The sequence below is a fragment of the Marmota monax genome, unplaced genomic scaffold (assembly GCF_021218885.2).
Source record: "Marmota monax isolate L192 unplaced genomic scaffold, Marmota_monax_Labrador192_F-V1.1 WCK01_AAM20220418_F8-fsc00007, whole genome shotgun sequence".
Classification (NCBI taxonomy): domain Eukaryota; kingdom Metazoa; phylum Chordata; class Mammalia; order Rodentia; family Sciuridae; genus Marmota; species Marmota monax.
The window spans coordinates 22,130,322-22,150,343 of record NW_026692781.1 but is presented as its reverse complement, the minus strand read 5'-3'; the positions used below and the strand labels follow the sequence as shown (position 1 = coordinate 22,150,343).

The window sequence follows — 20,022 nt, the reverse complement described above, 5'->3', positions numbered from 1 at the left end:
CTGCAAGGCCTCGGGAAAGCTAGGGGAATTTTTACCGGATATTAGGATGGTAACATTTGGTGGCTACACAAGCAAAGCACCAGGAAATGAAATATTGACCATTAAGAGTTGGGAGCTGAATAGAAAGAATGGAATTCATATTCTTAATTTCAAGTTTCAGTTGCTTCTCTTTGATTATGAATTCATTATTGCAAAATTCATCTTAATCTATCCCTTTTCTTATTTCTAAAGTAAGCCATGTTTTACCTGTCCCCTCCCCCTCTTTGGAATCAATATAGACTGTTGCTCTTTATCTTTCATGTGGGCTATTTTAGTCAATTTATCACATTTACTTATTCAAATCTACACAGTATGTGACTTTAAAATTTTATCTATGCAAGATCACTTTTTCCTTTAATCTCTCTCTGAAGCAGATGTCTGGTTGTCAAAGATAAGAGTGTAAGGGTTAAGAGGGTGTGACTGCTCAACTATTGGCTCTGCCAATCATGTTCTTTGTGATCTTGGTTGACCCCCAGTCTTCCCAGAGTGGTTATTAGGATTAAAATTTTTGGAAGGCATTCAATATAACTCAGAACACAGTAAATTGCAGCAATGAATATTTCTAATTAATTTTTTCCTTAAGGTACAACCTGAAATGTCTCAAATAGTATTTAGAATTTTTACAAATTTATTTATTTTCCAAAACTTTTTATTTTATTTAATTTCCAGACCATACTCCTATGCTCTAGATATCTGTATTGGCTTCTAGGGCTCTTCTATAATAAATGTCACAAACTGTGTGGCTTAAAATGGCAAAAATGTATACATAGGTTTCTGGGTCTCTTCTTTCCTTGCCTATAAGCACACCAGCTTTATTGGATTAAGGGCCTTCAGTATAAACTCATCTAAACTAATTTTATCTTTAAGGACCTTATTTCCAAATGAGGTCACATTCAGAGATACTGAGATTTAGGTTCAACGTATCTTTTTTAGAGGAACACACTTCAATACATAAATATTACTTCCCCCATTCATTCCTGAAACTCCAAAATTATTTAAAAAAATTTCTAGTACCTTATCCCTTGCATTGTTAATCAATTTCTGTATATTTTCTATGTATCTTTTCATGAGTTTACCCTTTCTCTTCATTCCTAGAATTACTATTTGTCTTAAATCCAGTATAACATTTCAACTAGTGGTCTTTTGTGTCATTTGCTTCCAATCTGTCATTAATTTCATTTTTTATGTCTCAGAAAGCCACTTACACATTATTATATTAATTAACTTTATTCATCGATTCAACAAACATTTATCGGTTGACTTCTACATCCAGTGAATCTGGCATTATTCTACACATGATATACAGAGAATTTGCATGTTCTCTGTTTGAATAAATGTATAGCCCAGTAGAGTTTGCATGTAAATAAACAAGAGTCACAGAATGTCACAGGCACTTTGTTAAGTGTATGGAAAAATGAGATCAGGGCACAGACAAAAGAATAGTCAAATTTCAGGTGGCAAGTCATAAAAACCTTACTATGGGCTGAGGTATCATTTTAAACAAGAATTCTATAGCCTCTTTTTCTTGAAGTTAAACCATCCCCTCCTAATCCTACCTATATGACCTGTTTCCCATCCTCTCCTGCCTCTTTTATGTGGTTTCCCTGTCTCCTCATCTTCATCTCAAATTCCTCATCTTTTCCAAGGCCTGCTCAAGAACCCACTTCCTTCCATTCACCCCTCTGCCCACAATTTCAGCTTATAGTGATCTCCTCTTTTCAGATTTATTATATCCTCAAACCTAGTATTTTATACAAACTATTTTCTGCCTTTACTAATTGTAGTCATTAGGGAAATAACTGGAAAGAAAATACACTTGGAAAAATTAGTGAATATTTGTCAAAAGCCTAATATTTAAGTACTTCCCATTTATTTTCTCAATAAAACCCCTTCTGGAGTACATTGCGCATCTTTTACTTTAGAATCTCTCAGGCATGGGACATAATCAAGTCTACAGTAAGTAGACTCTTCATAAGTACTTAAGTAGTATCTAAATGGGTATAAATGGATTTTCTAAATATAAAAGTAGGTATTTGATATCCTTATTATTAGTAGTATTTACTAAATTATAAACTAGCATCCAAGGAAGAAACTCAGATTCTTTCAAACAAGACATTATACATTATTATTATTTTTTTGTCTAAATAAATAAAATGTCAACATAGTATGATCCAGAATTCTGTACCTCAACTTGAAAAATGGCAGTGGAACCGGACTTGGAAAAATACGTTTATAGTTTATCCTAGTGTAGCCAGAGTTAGTCATCAGCAACAGATGATTCTTCCCTTTCTTGCTATGCATGGCTGTCCTGGCTTCTGTAAGGCTGGCTGGTCCTCTGACTGACGGGCCACACTGCTCTACTTCCAAAGCACCTACTCTGGACACACTGGTTGATTTAGAAACAAAAGTGCTGTTGTTTTTCCCTTAGGCAAGGGGAAAAATGGTAAAGAAATTGAAATAGGAGTCATGGGTTTGAGGAAGTACCCTGTTTCTTATTTGGCAGTGAAAAGGAATCCATTGCCAGTTACTAGGAGTGAGCCAAGGATAGCAATATTATACAGCTTGGAAGTGAGTTTTTGGAAGAAATCACTTTGGATTTTAATTTTCTCAGTTAAAAAAGAGTAACACTCAAAATAATAAATTAAAGAAAGAAAATAAGGAAATGACAGAACTTGAATCACACAACTCTTGCCAGAGGAGATGCCTGTCCTAAGTTCTGTAATACCCTGGGTTTACCTCCAGTTTTATATGTGAAGAATAGTGTTCTAACTACTGCCCTGGAGTCCTTGCCAGTCTTTAAGCTTCCTAAAGGTAGGGAGGAATTCATTACCTTAGCTCTGTGTTCTCAGTGCTTGGCAAGGTAACAGATAATAAGGATTTGTTGAATAAAAAATGACATCAAAATGCATGCATTATATTATTTTGATGTCTGTTTCAAAAGTCAGTGCATTTATTTTATAATTTGGAAACATTCTTAATGCTGAAGGCATTGGAAGACTAAAGCATCCAAAGAGAACTAAACCCACAGAGGGGATCTCAGTACTGTGGTTTTAGACATTCTAGCTGCTATATCCTGAGGGTTCATTGGATGATGTACATTTGGAGATTTCTCCTTTCTCCCTGCTGTGTACTCAAACTGTCCAGATCCTAAGGGTTTGAAAATATGTTCCATTATTAAAAGGACACTGAAGGACAGTTAAGTCGCTGACAAGGTCTTAATAAAATTTAATGTCATTCAGAAGTCTGTATTCCTTTCACTCCTAACTTATTTGACATCTGTTTTTATGAAAAAACTTTATTCCCCAAATGATTGAAGATTGTTTTTGTTTGGAGTTTAGGAAATCTTCAGACTGGTGTTCTTTTTTAAAAATTAATTATTTTTTAGGTATATATGAGCAGAATGCATTTTGATTCATTGTACACAATTGCAGCACAACTTTTCATTTCAGTGGTTGTACACTATGTAGCGTCACACCGTACCTGCAGTCATACATATACCTAGGATAATATCCATCTAATTTCACCATCTTTCCTACTCCATGCACCCTCCCCACCAGACTGGTGTTCTTAAGACTTAGTTGCAATTACTGAAAATAAATAGCCATAAGTAAAGAGTTCTCAAAACACAAAGAAAGATTTTCAGGATAAGGGATCAGTAATTCAAAAATCTCCAACAGACATAGAGGTTAATGAGAAAATACCATTGAATTTATGAATCATCATACTACAGTGATGGGGCTACATCAATGTTTATAGTAGCTTATCTCACAATAGCTAAGTTATGGAACCAACTAGGTGCCCTTCGACAGATAAATGGATAAAGAAAATGTGATACACACACACACACAATGGAATATTACTCATCCATAAAGAGAAATGAAATTATGGCATTTGCTGGTAAATGGATGGAACTGTAGACTTTCATGATGAGTGAAATAAGCCAATCCCCCTAAAACCAAAGGCTGGATGTTCTCTGATATGCAGATGCTAACTCACAATAAAGTGGGGGCAGGGGGTGGTGGTAAGGGAAGAATAGAAGCACTCTGAATTAGACAAAGGGGAATTAAGGGAAGGGAGGAGGGATGTGAATAGGAAAGATAGAATGAATCGGACATTACTGCCCTATGTTCATGTATGAATACATGACCACTGTAACTCCACATTATGTACAACTACAAGAATGGGAACTTAAACTCCATGTGTGTAAAATATGTCAAAATACATTCTACTGTCATGTATAACTAAAAAGAACAAATTTAAAAGGGGGGAAAAATTCATATGACGAAATCTCAATCCCCAAGGTGATGGCATTGGAAAACAGGGCCTTTGGGGAGGCGATCAGGTCATGAAGTCACAGTCCTCATGGATGAGATTAGTTACCTTATATAATATGTGCAAAGAAACTTGTTTACACTTTCTACCATATGGGGATACAGCAAGAAGTTGTTGTCTATAAGCCAGAATACCTGAATACACTAGACCCTCAATCTGGCCTAATCTTAGAATTTCCAGTCTCCAGAATGGTAAAAAAAAAAAAAAAAAAAAAAAAAAAAAAATTGTTTTTGTTCAGCTTAAAAGAAAGAATTGAGTTTATGAATAGCAATGTGTATGTAAAATTTCCAGAATGTACTACTGAAATACACATGTGTACAAAATTATTCTTTTATCAGAATGTTTCATTACCTTTGCAGCTTTTGTGTATATTGTTTGTTTCTGACAAGACAGATGGACTCCTAATGGCTCATTGCCTGATCCAAAGTTTGCTCTTTTAGTAGACAAGTATATACTAAAATCTGATGGAGAAATAAATATTGACTAAATAAATTGAGCAAAGCTTCTACTTCTTTTTGCAGATTGACAATCTTGGGGGATTAACTTGCAGTAAGACTTTATGGCAAATTTATTTGTGACATCCCTGAACATTTCTTTTTCCCAAAAAATGAAGGCTCATGAATTTTGCCTTTTCCTATATGTTAATAAGTAGAGAACTGAGCCATACTTTTGCTTTATTAATTTTGTTTTATTAATTTAGTAATAAGTAGTTAACTGGCAAACATTCTAATTAATATGTCCTTTTATTCTGTCCTCAGTTTAACAAGTATTCTGTAATTTTTCCTGATGTCACTACTTGCTAACCACTGTGTTAGTACAAGTAAGCATTCTATAGCTAGTTGGAATAAAACAAATTATCACAAGTTTTGTAAACTCTAAATCATCCCATACATATGTAAAGAAAGTTACAAAATTAAAATATGAATTGAATGATAATGGCTAAATTCAAAATTTAAAAAAACCTAAAAGGAATAACATTAATTATTAATAACCTGATGCTTTTGAAATTCTAATGAGATTTATGCATATTCACATTTCATCTTTGTAATAGTTCTAATTTTGTCTCCATTTATTTATTAAGGAAAACAGAACTCTTCAGAAGAACATGAAATTATAGTCAAAACTTTGGATTTCAATGTTTGTATTTTTCCTATCAAATAATAGGATAAGAAAATATCTCTAGTTTAATTCTGTTGTTTGCTAAAGAGACTTCTAAATCTTCATCCATGAAGTGGAATTATAAAGGAAGAAAATGTCATAGTTGTTGGTCTTCTAGTCTCCTTCCCTTGTCCCTCTCTCTCTTCCCCCTCCTCTTCCCCCTTTGCTTTTCTTGTCTTTTGTTCACCCTATAAGCCCAGAAGTTTCCCAATGAAGAACTTTGCTGTACATCTAGAAAGTTATTAACATAATTTTCCAGTGAAGGCAACAATTTCTCTTTCTCTTACCAAATTTTGCTATGACATCCAGCTGACTTTGAGATTGATACACATTAAGTCTTAAACCTACAAGTCATAAGTTGGATTTTATGAATCATAAATATTCCTTATAAAGGACAAATTGAATATGAAGATTGATAGATAGACTTAGGTTCTGGAATGATTATAGTCTCACTTTGAGTCTGAAATCTTCTGTGGAAGTGACATGGGAATGCCAGAAAGAAGGGTCAAATCCATTTTTATTTTCCATTCTTGTTAAGGTTTAGATATGCGATATCCTCCAAAAGCTCATTGTATGAAACAAGGCAAGAAAGTTAAGATGTGAAATGATTGGGTTATGAGAACCTTAACCTATCATCAGTGAATTAATCCACTTGAATGGATTAACTGGGTGGTGACTATGAGCAGCTAGGGTGTGACTGGATGAGGTGGGTCACTAGAGGCGTGCCTTTGGGGTTTATATTTTGTCTCTGCTTCCTGATGCCATGTTCTGAGATGCTTTCATTCACCATACCCTTTCGCCATGATGTTCTCCTCACCTTGGGTCCACAGCAATGGAGTTGGCCATCTGTCGATGAGACCTCTGACACTGTGAGTGCCAAGTAAACTTTTCCTTCATGTCTAAAATTGTTCTTGTCAGTTCAGTTTAGTCTCAGCAGTGAAAAAGCTGACTAAAACAATTCTTCACTGATACCACCTAAGTTTTAATAATTACATAGTAGATTTAAATTGTATCTATGTAGATCAGAACAAAATTGTGTATTAGTTGAGGTCACTAGATATATCCAGGTGGATAAAATTAGCAAATACACCTTCTGGATGGAAATACTAGTCCTGCTCTCCCTATATCCACCACCATCCCCCACTACCAGCATGCATTTTCAGATAGATAGTGAAGAAAGAGGCAGCCCTTTGAATTCTCTTTAGGAATTTCCTTGAAAATATTTCAGAACCCTCAGTAGTGAAATGAATTGGATCAAAAAGCCTTTAAGAACTGTAGAATGTTTAGTTGATTGCAAAAGAAATTTCAATTTGTTAAAGGGTAAGGGCAGTGAATAAAGAATAAGTGAATAAAGAATGAAAATTGGAAGAAATAAGCTAACTACAATATCTAGTTATTTCCTAGAGGCCCAGTTTTATCTGACAAGGAATATGAGAAGGGAAGGCAAATGAAACTGTGAAGAAATAACAAGATACAGAGTTGATGATGTCTTGTCTTTAAAACCGTTTAATTTTATAGAGATGTGTGTATTTCATACTGAATAGTATCTTAAAACACAGTAGTACTTCTAAGTTATAAAAATGAGTAAAACTATATGTTCATCTTAGGATAAAATATCTGTAATATTAATACATAATCTCACAATTCAATGTATTTTATATTCCTGTAGTTATGACTCTCATCCAAATAAGCAACTAAAAGGAAGATTTTCTTTAAAAACCATGTAATAGTTCAGGTCTGAAGCAAATCATTTTGCATCCAATTTTGTCCGAATCATTTCCTTATTATTACAATTTGCTTTAGATATAGAAGTCCATTTTTAATTCACCAAAGAGCTTTACAAAATAACTGTATCACCTAAAATGTCTTGAACTACAACTAATATTCACTAAATTAATTCAATAACTATTTTTTGAGTATCTACTATAGTTCTGACACTATTCTAGGATATCAGGACATGAATGAAATAAAACAGTAAATTATATCTGCCCTTACAGAGTTAGGATTCCTTCATGAAGAGACAAACAATAAATATACTACATCAAATGATACGGTATGTTTGAAAGTGATAACTACTATATAAAAAGAAAAAAAGGAGAAAACGACAGCTGGGAGTGGTGGTACATACCTGTAATCCCAGTGGTCCTGAAGGCTGAGGCAGGAGGATTATGAATTCAAAGCCGGTCTCAGTAACTCAGCAAGACCCTGTCTCTAAATAAAACACAAAAAGGGCTGAGAATGTGGCTCAGTGATTGAGTACCCCTTTTCCAGGGTTCAATCCCTGTACCAAGAAAAAAGAGAGGGGTGGGGAAAAACTAAGAATTGTTGGATTGAGAGTGTTATGTGTGTTTTTTGTGTGTGTGTGTGTGGGGGGGGTAATTTGCTGCCTTTTCTAAGATTGTCAAAGTAAGCTCTATGGAGAGACTAGCATTGCAGCTAAGACTTACAGGAGATGAAGAAAATCTATAAAGTAGATATTATATAATGATATGTTACTTACATAATTTATCTCTGGACTCCATGGAAGCCTTGAGACTATGCTTCAAAAGAGAAATAGTTAGACATGTTTTTGGCTCTCCCTTTTATATCAAGGAATATCATGGTGGAGAGAGATGAAATAGACAAACTTCATTCAAAACAACTCAAAATTGTTTATGTATTAAGGGGGGGGGCACAGCCTTTGTCATAGCACATGCACTAACTTAGACTTTGAGGATTAAATTTAAGCATGAGACTAGGATTTGCTATAGTTGTTACTACTGAAATTTCTAGTGTATAGAATAGAAGGTGGACTCAGTTTTCTTTGTGGTGTTTTTGCAGCTATGCAGGAGTTTGAGCCATGTGTTCGGAAAAAAAAAAAAAAAAAAACCTATGTCAAATGCATTAGCTGCTTGAAATTCAATCTTCCAGATAGAATTGTAGACGAGCATTGCATGAGTAATATCTGTAGTTCTAGTTTCACATTTTGGCCACATTTAGATTTCCCAGTGGTACATGGAAAGAAACCAAAGCAGTCCCTAATATGAGTTTTTCCTTTTTATATTTTCCATTTTAAGTAAAGTAAAAACAGCAGTTTTACTGGTTAACTGAAAAGCCTTTGCACATGAGATTGAAATGCATTTAATGGCTTCATTGAAGAAGCCACCATCTTCACAATTTATTTAAGCATGCTTTATGTGAATGCTGCACTGAATATTTGTGACTTGTCTTCTTTTCACTTTCTTGGATTTCAAGAAAATGTTTAAAAGTTATTGTCTAACTTTATAGCTCATGCCTATCATCCCAGCAATTTTGGAGGCTGAGGTGGGAGGATAGCAAGTTTGAGGCCAGCCTGAGTAACATAGAGACCTTGTTTCAAAACAAAAAATAAAAGGGCTAGGATGCAGCTCTGTGGTTCAGTTTCTAGTACCACTCAAACAAACAAAAAGTTAATTATTATAATTGTTTTATAATGTAATATGATTGCCCTTATTGGAGCAGAAATTTATTTCAACTCAAATAATCATTGAATGCCTGTTCTTACTCAGTTGGTACAATGAAAGAAGGAGAACATAAAAAACAGTAATAATTTGGATAAGTAGCTTGGAAATAGACTTACATATGGAGGTGATCATTAGAAAGTAAAACTGTCAAGTAGATTGAAGAACATGAGATTAAACAAAACAAAACAAAAACCTCCCTAGGCCTTCCCCCTATCCAACTACCCACCTACCATCCCACAGACCTTGAGGTTCAGGAGGAAAGAAATTATCAAAGTATGTAGCTGAACCCTTCAACGGGTTGCTTCATATGTTCCTAACTTTTAAAAGTTTGAGGATTACATAAAGAAATAATGGAGGCAGGATCATTGGCATTTGTTCATTAGGTTGTAAAGGAAGAAATGAATGCTCTCCCTTATTGCTTTTCCCTTATGGAGCTCAGTACTGCTCCAGAGCTGAAGGAAGGGAGGGATTTCCTTGGAGTCTCTGGAACCCACCCATCAGCTGGAGTTTTCCTGTGCATTGTTGAAGGCGGACTGTGGCTTGGTCCAGAGTCATACATGAGATGCTTTGTTGCTACCTCCTTTGTGACAGTTCAAAGACTTTCACAGTCAGGGAAGCTTTAAATAATGTCAGTCCAAACCTTCACAACCCCAGAAGGGACATAGGTCAGCTGGCTCAGGAAGGTGATTGTTTAAAATATGAGCTGTTATGACTGACACAGTCTTCCTCTTTTCTGGCTGCCCAGAGGTCTGGACATCAGAGACACCCTTGGCAAGAAAGACCATGCGACCCATTTCCTTTTCATTCTAAGTGAGAGCCCTAAATGCAATCCTCTGTAGGAAGTTCAGGGAAGACAGCTAAAAGTGCTATCTTTTAAATAAGCATATGGATGAACTAGTTATTTTTCTTCCTTCATTCCCTTATGCATTCATCGAAGATACAAATGCATTTATCAAAGACACTAAGTGTAAAGCTTGCTGAGATTAGCACTGCTCTGGATGCCAAGCAATTCACAGTCCAGTAGGGGCAAACAATTTGGATACACACTCATATGTGTAAGAGATTTAACATTCTTGTAACACACAAGCCCTTTACGTTACGTGTGCAAGGAAGAATTTTAGTTAACTTTTAAAAGCTAATAGCACTTGGGATGCTTCCATGCTTTAGTCATAATGCATAATTGTGCTATGATCAGAGCTGTACAAATATTTTCTTTAGTTTCTGCAAGTGAGAACTTTAGCCATGTGATTTAGAATTGCCTATCTCTGGGTCAGTCCAAAGGTTTCAATGCGGCCATGTCTATACAGGCTTTTCTGCACACAAAAAAGTACTGTATAGGAAGGCATGGAGAGGCAGGGTGTAGCCTATAGCTGGCAAGCAGCCATTTGGAGACCTTTCCAATTGTCTATTATAATAAGGTGGTGGATTTGGTCTGCCATCTAGTGATTAAGAACTGAATTTTAATTAAATTTAAAAGCACATAAGATTTACGAAAGATAAATCTATGAGAATATGAAACATACAGGACAATTGGGTTGATTTCAAATAAAATGAAGTCAGATGAAATATATCTCTTCTAGGGTATCAGTGCCAGGACTTTCATAGAGATGAAGTCATCATAGATTCAATTTGTTGAAATGTTCAGTTAGGGGGAAAGAATCTTGTAGCTTGAAAGATAAAATTTGCAAGTACACAAACCTAGAATGTACAAAATAGAGAAACTACTATCAGATTTCTACCTATCCTTCTAAATTTTGAAAAAGTTAGCCAGAAATAGCAAAAAATACAAATAGGAAAAAACTGCAATGTTGGAGCTCTTTTTCGTACTGTATGAAATACTTGTTTACACAAATACTTTAAGTAAATACATGTGTATTTTTTACTTCAGCCTCAGATCAAGGCTTCAGATGTCAGCTTGGGTTAATTTTATGATTTGGTTAGAGGACTCAAGAAGACAGAATTTCTTAGAAAATTATGTGAAAATTTTCTTAGTTATTTTTATTTTACTGTGAAATAGTAATATGTGAATTATTATGTCACTACAACTTCACTGCAATTTTTTTTCAACAAATTGGCTACAATTTTGTTTTCTATTTTACTTTTCATTTAAATAAATATCTATGTACAAAACAGAAGGGGGATGATCTAATCATATGGTACAAACTACCATGTGGAATTGTGAAAACTGCTGGACACCCTATATTTTCTACCCACTGTTTCTCTGCATGTGTCTTTCATTCAGACATGAACAGTGAGAGTTCAATGAGTTTTAAAGCCCTCTGTGATGTGTGTGGATTCTTGTGTGGGTCAAGAGAAGGCAGTGAATGTGGTTTTTCATCTCCTTTCCATTTAAAAGCATTCCAACTAAATTTCCACATCATCTTAAATTTAATTATAAATTCTCAGGGGAGAGAGACAAGAGATGAATCAGACTATAAAACTACATTTTAACATTTCCATTTAAAGAAAGCAATATAGTGACCCATTTCTTTGCCCCTTGGGTTGAGGTCACCTTGTCCTAAATTTCCCGGAAGAACCTGCCCTTCTATGTGTTAGCACAGGACTGACAAAGTGTGTCTTTTTAATTCAACCTGGAAGGAGCCAAGAAGAACAGCATTGAGCCACTCCTTGAAAGGTGTCTCACACACTTTAATGATATCTACTTGTCAACCTTATTGCATGCCATATGTTTTTGTTTTGTATATTCGCTATCCCCAATATGTATTTCATCAGTGATATAGCATGTGTCTACATATGTCTCCAATGATCTTACATTTTATTATAATAATAAATTTTTATATTATAATTTTAAAAATATGTTAATTCTGCTCAATTAATATTAATAGATTATAATTTCTATATTATTTTTATTTATTACATAAATAAAAGTAACACTCCACAAAATTATACATGGCATATATTACTATTTTATATATATATATTACACACATTACATTCCACAATGGTAATACATATTTTTGAGGACATAATGCATATGCTTTCAATATTTTGCATGTTCACTTCTAGACACTTACTCACTTATCTTTCCATAAATGTGTGTGAATGTTAATTCCCTTTTCCCACACCTGTTGCCACCCAAGGTGTGGAAGGGAGGAACAAGCTAACTGTGCTTACAGTGTTTCACATTTTTCAGACTGTGGTATTTAACACTTGTAAATCAATATGTCTTTCTCAATCATAAAGCTGAATGAGCAAAGTTATTTTAATTTATTTCTTATTTGCCTAATTATAACTGTTCAAAGAACTATGGATGTAACCCTGCCATCCTGCCCGCTTTTTTTTTAATGCAGGTCAAGTTTTTGGAAATATTTGTCACAGAGCTACATTGTTTTAAAATGATTATTCATCTAATCATCATGCTACTTATTTGATATTTACATTTCTCACTGATTTTCACAATAACCTTACAGAAAAGCACATAAAAACATGAGTCCTCTTTTCCTCTTGGTTTTGATGCTTCTGATAGCATTGTGAATATTTTGTTTTTAACTGTTTACCACGTGGTAAAAGTCTTCTGATAATGATGAAACATATTAGAAAGAACATCCTTCTTATAAAATAGCTTGCAAACTGTAAATATGTAGTGCTTTGAAATGATTTTCATTTGCCAAATATCTCTCATGATAGAACAAATATATGAAGCGAAGTATTCCATAAAGCACTGAGAAAAATGTTTTACTGGTTTTGTTGATAAATATAATTGATAAATACAAATTGTATAGGTATGTTCTTGGGTTAACATGGCTATCCTAACCTTAAGTAATTTTCATTTAGTTCTGCATTATCATTTGAGTATATTTATATTACAAATGATACCTTTCAAAAATTAATTATGAATATACATTTAAATTTTATTTTTTCACAGTCCAAAGTTAATACTGTGAGATTAAGTTAGCAAACCATTATGTCAGGTTCATTCCACTGCCACAATTTTCCTATGTACATATATAAAAACTTACACATTGAATCCCACCATCATGTACATTTATAAGAATGGAATTCTAACTAGATAAGATATATTCCATACTTGTATAATCATATTAAAATGGATTCTATTGTCATACATAACTAAAAAGAACCAATAAGTTAAAAAAACACAAAAATAAAACAAAAGCTTGATTATAAAAAAGTTATTGAGCCATTATTTAGATTCCCTCCCTCCATTTCCATTTGAGAAATGTTGAGTGGAGGTTCTTCTAAAGATGTAGTGCTAAGCATTGGAAATGCTATGAGGAACAAGGTACTCCTGGTCCACAACTGTATGGTGTTTATTATCTAGTGGAGGACATAAGGAAATAAAGTGAAAATAATTTAGATCATTCTAATTGTAAGAAACCAATGAGTAGCTGAATGAATGCATTAAAGAGTTAGGAGGAATCATATTGATGCAGTAACGAAATTCTTATTGGGTAGTCAGGAAGTATTTTGGGGAAAGGTGATAAGCAAGGCATGACAGCTGGCCATGAGAGCCTTGGATAAAAGAAATAAACAGTACTAGGCAACAGATCAATTTGTGCAAGGGCAGGAAAGGAAAACCTTTGCCTTAATAGAAGATTTTTGAATTTAAGTAGATGGGAAGCTCCTGAATGATGTAAGCAAGGATGATACGATCAACTTTATGTGTTAAAATACTACTATTTGGTTTCTTTTAAAAATCACAAAGTTAAAGATATAAAGTATATGTTTACTGGATATTAAATGTATAACAGAACTATTACTACTATGAATGCACATGTATATATATATATATATATTTCCTAATCTTTCTTTAACTTTTATTTCAATATGGAAAAGTATTTGGCAGATATTATGTAATAACACCCTATGTTGTTTTGGTTATAACTTTCCTTAGTTAATTTCAATGCAAAGATTATTGATTCATTATCTGTATTAATTTTGCATTTCTGTTACAATTTAGTAAGTACCTTTTGTTTAGGCAGATTAATGGAAATCTAGTCCATGAACTAGGAAGTGATTATCTTTTTTTTCACTTTATGTTTGAAATAATATTAATAAGCCTATACATCTTTCTTGGAATTTTCCTCCTTGGTCCATGCATACATACTGTCTCTTGATCTAGAGTTTACTAATCTAAAATTTCTAGTAAGTCGAAGGTCATATAGAGTTCACCAGAAAAGAAAATTTTATATTCTCTTTTGAAATATTATTTTTTATCTCCCTTTTCAAGTGGTTTGCTTTTATCCCTCTTCATTAATCTAATATTTATCATTTAAATCATTAAAAATACAATCTTGTAGGAAGCATTATGTGGTTAAGAAGTATAACTTGTTTGGATCATTTTTTTTCTTCCCCTATCATCAGAGGATGTAAGTATTATCATTATTAGATGATGAATTATACTATTGGATGTAACTGCTAGGTAGAATAAGTTTTCTCTGTTTTGTCTCCTTGGGAGGTTACTTCTTAGCTCAGAATTTTTTAGAATGCCCCAAATGACTCATCAATCAAAAACATTTCCCAAATTCCCAAATTTCAGATTACTAACCTCCTTTTTTTTTTCTTTTTACTTTAGATGATGAAGGTGGTTATGAAGAGACCTGCAATCAAAATGGCCATATATACTTAAACAAGGACATTTGGAAGCCTGCTCCTTGTGATATCTGTGTCTGTGACAGAGGAGCCATTCTCTGTGACAAGATAGAGTGTGAGGAAGATCTCCCTTGTGCTGATGCTGTGACTCCCCCTGGGGAGTGCTGTCCTATCTGTCCAGGGGTATCTGGAGGTGGAAACACCAATATTGGTAAGAATTCTCAGGGCCAGCTGAGCATCGGGTCCATGAGTCATCTTTCTAGTTTCAATGTTCTTTGCTCTCAGGGTTCAACAATCCAAGAGAATAAAGTAATTTTTACAGTAACCCTGGGGTTTATGATTTTTCTTGCCTACCTGCTTACCTTCATATTATGTAGAAGCAGACAGTAATTTCCTGTCTTTGTAAATATGCAGATGAATTCTTTTGCTGAATTTTGAGTGATTATGTCCAAATTAAGAATTCCTTGTACCTCTTAAGATAGACATTTGTTACTATATCCACAATGGATGCCTCCAAGAAAGTGTTTTCTTTTTTATTTCTTTCTTTCTTTTTTTTTTGGGGGGGGGTGGGAATTGAACCCAGGATGCTCAACCACTAAGCCCTTTTTTAATATTTTATTTAGAGACAGGGTCTTGCTAAGTTGCTTAGGGCCTTGCTAAATTGCTGAGGCTGGCTTTAACTCATGATCCTCCTGCCTCAGCCTTCTAAGAGGCTGGGATTACCAAGAGCCATGTGCCACTGCACTTGGCAAGTGTTTGGTTTTCTGCAAAATCTTTTCGTGCCCAAAAAGAGATCTAAAAAAACACATTTATCTTCCTAGGTACCAGTGCTTCTATAGGACATAGAATAAGTATTCCTAATATAATTTAGGTGTTTGTTCAAGGTACATTGTTACTATTGTACGATAATGAATTTTTGCCAGAGTACTTCTGTTATATTGACTCATAAATGAACCTGCTTTTTTTATGTTGCCAAGAGAATGGAATGGATTTCTAAAAGAAAAGAACAATATAAATTGCTGGTTTTAAAAACATTTTTGAAGAAAAAGTATATGTGTCTAGCAGACAGTATGTATTTGATTAATAATACATATGTTAAGAAGATTTGCACATAAGGAAAATAAGTTCATATTTGTCTTTTCATGAACTAGGTAAGATTGATATTACATTTATCTCTTCTCCTCTTGGTTATCATTCAATAGTAACAATGTACCTCGAACAAATACCTAAATTCAGTTTTCAGTACTGTGATAAAATAAATTATAGGAAGAATTTTAAAAAAGACATATATGGGCTACCTGAAGCATATACAGTCTTCAAACAAGCCCATAAATGAAGTAAACCTGTGGGGTAAGTGATAAGTCCCCCCTTACTAGTGAGGATGATGGTGGGAAACATCAGAAGTCAGAAAAGATACAACTTCCTAAGAATAGCTGGTCTGGAAAAGTGTAATGAGTTCTAAGATAAATGATGAAAACAGTTTTATATAAATAAACTATGAGTAAAAAGGAAATTGAGTTCAGTTAAATCTATGAGAACAAGAACACACTGGTAAATGTGATACCATAGACAAGCTGAAGAATGTACTTTACATATAAAGAAATTCTAGATATAAATAATTAAAATATCAATGGTATTTTCCCCTGGATATATCTTCAGCCTCAGGGTGTTTTAAAAGTAGAACAAGAGGGGCTTGGGGATGTAGCTTAGCAGAAGAACTTGCTTAGAATATGTGAGGCCTTGAGTTTGATCCCCAACACTCAAATTAAAAAAAGAAAAAAAAAACCCATAAACATAGGTCAGGAAGATAACTAACAATTTTATGCAATGGTCCTTCAATATAACAACATTCAAAATTTCTTATAATCAAATAATTGTAAATTAAAAATGTACTGAGTTATCATATTTCACATATCAGATTAACCAAAATCAGTATGTTTGCTTGCACATTACATAATGCCTGTGGGAAAATATGTGCATTGATTGTGGGAGTACAAAGTGGTCAACCTCTATGAAAGGAATATTGGTAATATATCTAATTATAAAGGCTTATACTCTTGGACTCAAAAGGGCATTAGGGAGTTTATCCTACAAATATACTTGCATGTAGCCATGTATATAACCATTATTTGTTATAGCATTATTTATAATAGAAAGACTGTCTATCCAAGCTTGCCTGTGAAAACCCCAGATTGCACCAACATTACTGGCATAGTAAATAGTAAATAATAACTCTCACCTTCACACTTCAAACTGTCCTAGTTAAGTAATAAATTATCAAAAGACTAGAAACAACACACATATCCAACATGACATAAAAAGGGAATGTCAGTTTAATAGATTCTATTATGTTTACACAATGGAACCCTGAAATATTTTTGATAAAAAACAAGGAAACCATTTATTTATCTGCAGAGTTCTCTAATATTTAAATAGCTATGAGATATACAGACAAGTGAAAGACAGTATTGAAAAATAGGAAGAAGAAATTTTTATATATGTGAGAAGAAACTTGAAAACAATATGCTAAAAAAAGTGACTTCTAATGGAGGGCAAAAGAGAAATAGAGATGATGGAACAGATGGTTTTTCATTGTGTAACTGGACACTTTTAATACATGTTTGTGTTTCAAACATGAATGAAAAACTTTATTCATTAAATAGGCTGAAAACAATAGAGAACATTGATTATAAATAATTCCTAATAACCTTATAAGGAATTTTCTAATTCAATTAACTTTAAATGTCATATAAATGATGTGAAGAATATCAACATCATGTCAGAAAGAGGATGCATTATTTTGCTTTTGTTGGAAATACTGATTCATAACAATTTTTGAGTTCTGCTTCCTGGTAATAGGACAATTCGTTTACATTAAATTGTGAGTGCACAAAAATCCTATTAAATATTTAGCATGTTCTCAACGATTGTTTCTCCACAAAATAATGTGTTTATTCTTTTCTTTTTATAGGCAGAGGAAGAAAGGTGAGTTTTACTCTGCATGTTTCTTTTTTATATGCAGAATTCTTTCTACTACTATCCACATAGAACTGTGCTCAGAAATGGGTGAAAACCTTTTGTAATGTACAAAGAACCATGCAAATTCATTGTGAAAAATAAATGAGCACAGTCCAGCTACTATGCTTATAGGCTACAAATGATTCTGTTATAGTTAGTTTTTGTTCTTATATCTGTTTCTGCCAGAAAGTTGTGAACTCCACAGGCACTGAGAACGTGTTTTATCAAGCTTTGTACTTCTTGTACTTATCACTTTTCTTAGTGTATGTTTTACACACATGAGAAGCCCAATACACATTTGATGGAAGAGAGGAAGGAAGAACAGGAGGACGAGAGAAAGGAAGGAATAAAGAATGTTAGTTCAACTTTGGTGGAGTTGTGGCTCCTTTTTCATGGTTTGGAAAGTTGAGAAGCTGAAAAATTTGAGAAGTTTGAAAAATTTGAGAAGTTGAAAAAAAAAATGTTTAAGAAGATGAAAAATTTACCAAAATACATAGCTTACTCTCTTCTGCCTTTGCTGCCTTCAGGGAGGTTAAACTCTAATCCTGGAGAGGAGCTTCATGGTCATGAAGACCAAGGTGGGAGACACTCATGACCCTGGTACAGCGGACCAGCATGGCTACTGGTCATCAGGACACAATCTCATCAAGTTCCTTTTCCCTTGTCTCTGCTCTTAGCTCCCTAGTTTTCTTAAAAAGTTGTGGTATTTGCTTCAGTCTTATCCAAATATGATTGCCCCAGAGATCAAGAATGTATAAATGAGCAATGACTCCAATTTTCATGGCAGATATCAGACAGATGACAAGCTGATTTATATCTTATTTACTTTTGCACAGAATGGAACTTAAAGTGCTTTATCAGATAATCAGATAAAGTAATGCTATAGCTTCATGATAAATGAGAATGATATTGTCTGGGGCATAGGCCAGACAACTTGGCACTTTTTAGTTCAGAGAGAAATACCATAAAAGTATATTACAAGTAAAGTAAATACAAGTAAAGTTATATTTATTTGAATATTTATCATAGAAGAGAGAATACCTATACTTACTCTATTTTATATATGAAAGCTAGAATAAATTGAAACTTAAAAGATTGACATGGGATTTAAGCAAACTAAATAGATAGATGGAAAGATAAATGACACGTAGATAGATTGATCTATGAAATAGCAAAAAGAAAATAATAACAAAGTAAGAACTGCCTGTAATTACTAACTGTTTGGTTAGAAATTACCCAACTTACTGAGAGACATCTGGTAGGCTGTGTCATCCACACCCTTCTCTAAAAGCAGTGTGGGACAGCTGGGTGAAGGATATGCTCAAAGTAGCTGTCATTCACCGTACTCACAATATGTGCCACTATTTGGCTTGCCTGATTCCATTTATCAGGTGTGATCAGAAACAGCAAAGCTGAGCAATGCTATAAAAATTCAGTGTGTTCTTGGTTTATATCCATATTGATTTTTTACTTATGATTCTTATTCACTCATTCAAGTTAATCCCAATTACCGAGCCTTTTAAAATGTCTTTTTATGAGGCAAATAATACAGATGATGTAACAGTGGGAAGAAAAACACTGTTTCTGCCTCTGTGGTGAAGACATCCTATGACAATTATGAAATATATCTCCATGTTATTAGTTGATCAGTAACTATAATTCTCATCTGAAATCTGAGTAAACTTTTTGTTTCTCAGTGAATCTGAAAATCAAATTCTGTAAAACTTTAGACAAATCCTCATTTCAAATAAAATAATGTATTCAAAACCCATATTAATAAAAACAGTGAAAATTAATATTTATATCTTGTGGCTTATATCCAAAACAAGAAGTTCATGCAATCATTGGGAAGTTTATTATCAAAAATTGGTAATTGAGAACTTAATGTTATTATGGAACAATGGAATGCTTATGTAATATATCAAAAAGCCTACTGTTTACTTAAAACATGTATCAGAAAATTTCATAACCTAAATACAAAGCAAGAGTAAAATCTGTAATTTGCTTGTGGGTTTCTTAGAATGGAAATTTTACCACTATCTTCTCAGGCTATTCCACTTCTCTCACTTTGGTGAAATCATTTTTTTCCCCCTCTTTGTAGTTGTTTTTCTAGACTTATTCTAGAAGGAACATTTTTTTTTTCAATATTGTTCTCATGAAGTTCTTCATTCAGTGAATACAAATTATATGTACCCTTTCTAAGCAAACCAAAATGATTCATCATTTCAAATAAATCTTTTGCTATATATATGGAATCCCAGGATGTTAACAGTCGTTATCTCCTGGGTATTGAGGAGGATAGTTTTTACTATATATTTTCTCTACTTTCAAAAATTCCCTTTTATGAACACATATAAATTTTAATTAGACAAAAGAATAACATGTGAAAGGAAGAAATTAAACACACTAGAGCTCATTCACT

General features: G+C 33.6%; 1 protein-coding gene across 1 annotated transcript in view; it reads left to right on the top strand.

The window, feature by feature from the left end:
- The window catches only part of Col5a2 (collagen type V alpha 2 chain), a 133,281-nt gene that overhangs the window by 50,962 nt on the left and 62,297 nt on the right, over positions 1-20,022 (top strand). Inside the window, exons 2-3 of the mRNA XM_046447418.2 lie at positions 14,566-14,793; positions 17,554-17,567. Of these exons, the coding sequence (XP_046303374.1) occupies positions 14,566-14,793; positions 17,554-17,567 (242 nt within the window). The remainder of the gene's footprint in view (positions 1-14,565; positions 14,794-17,553; positions 17,568-20,022) is intronic.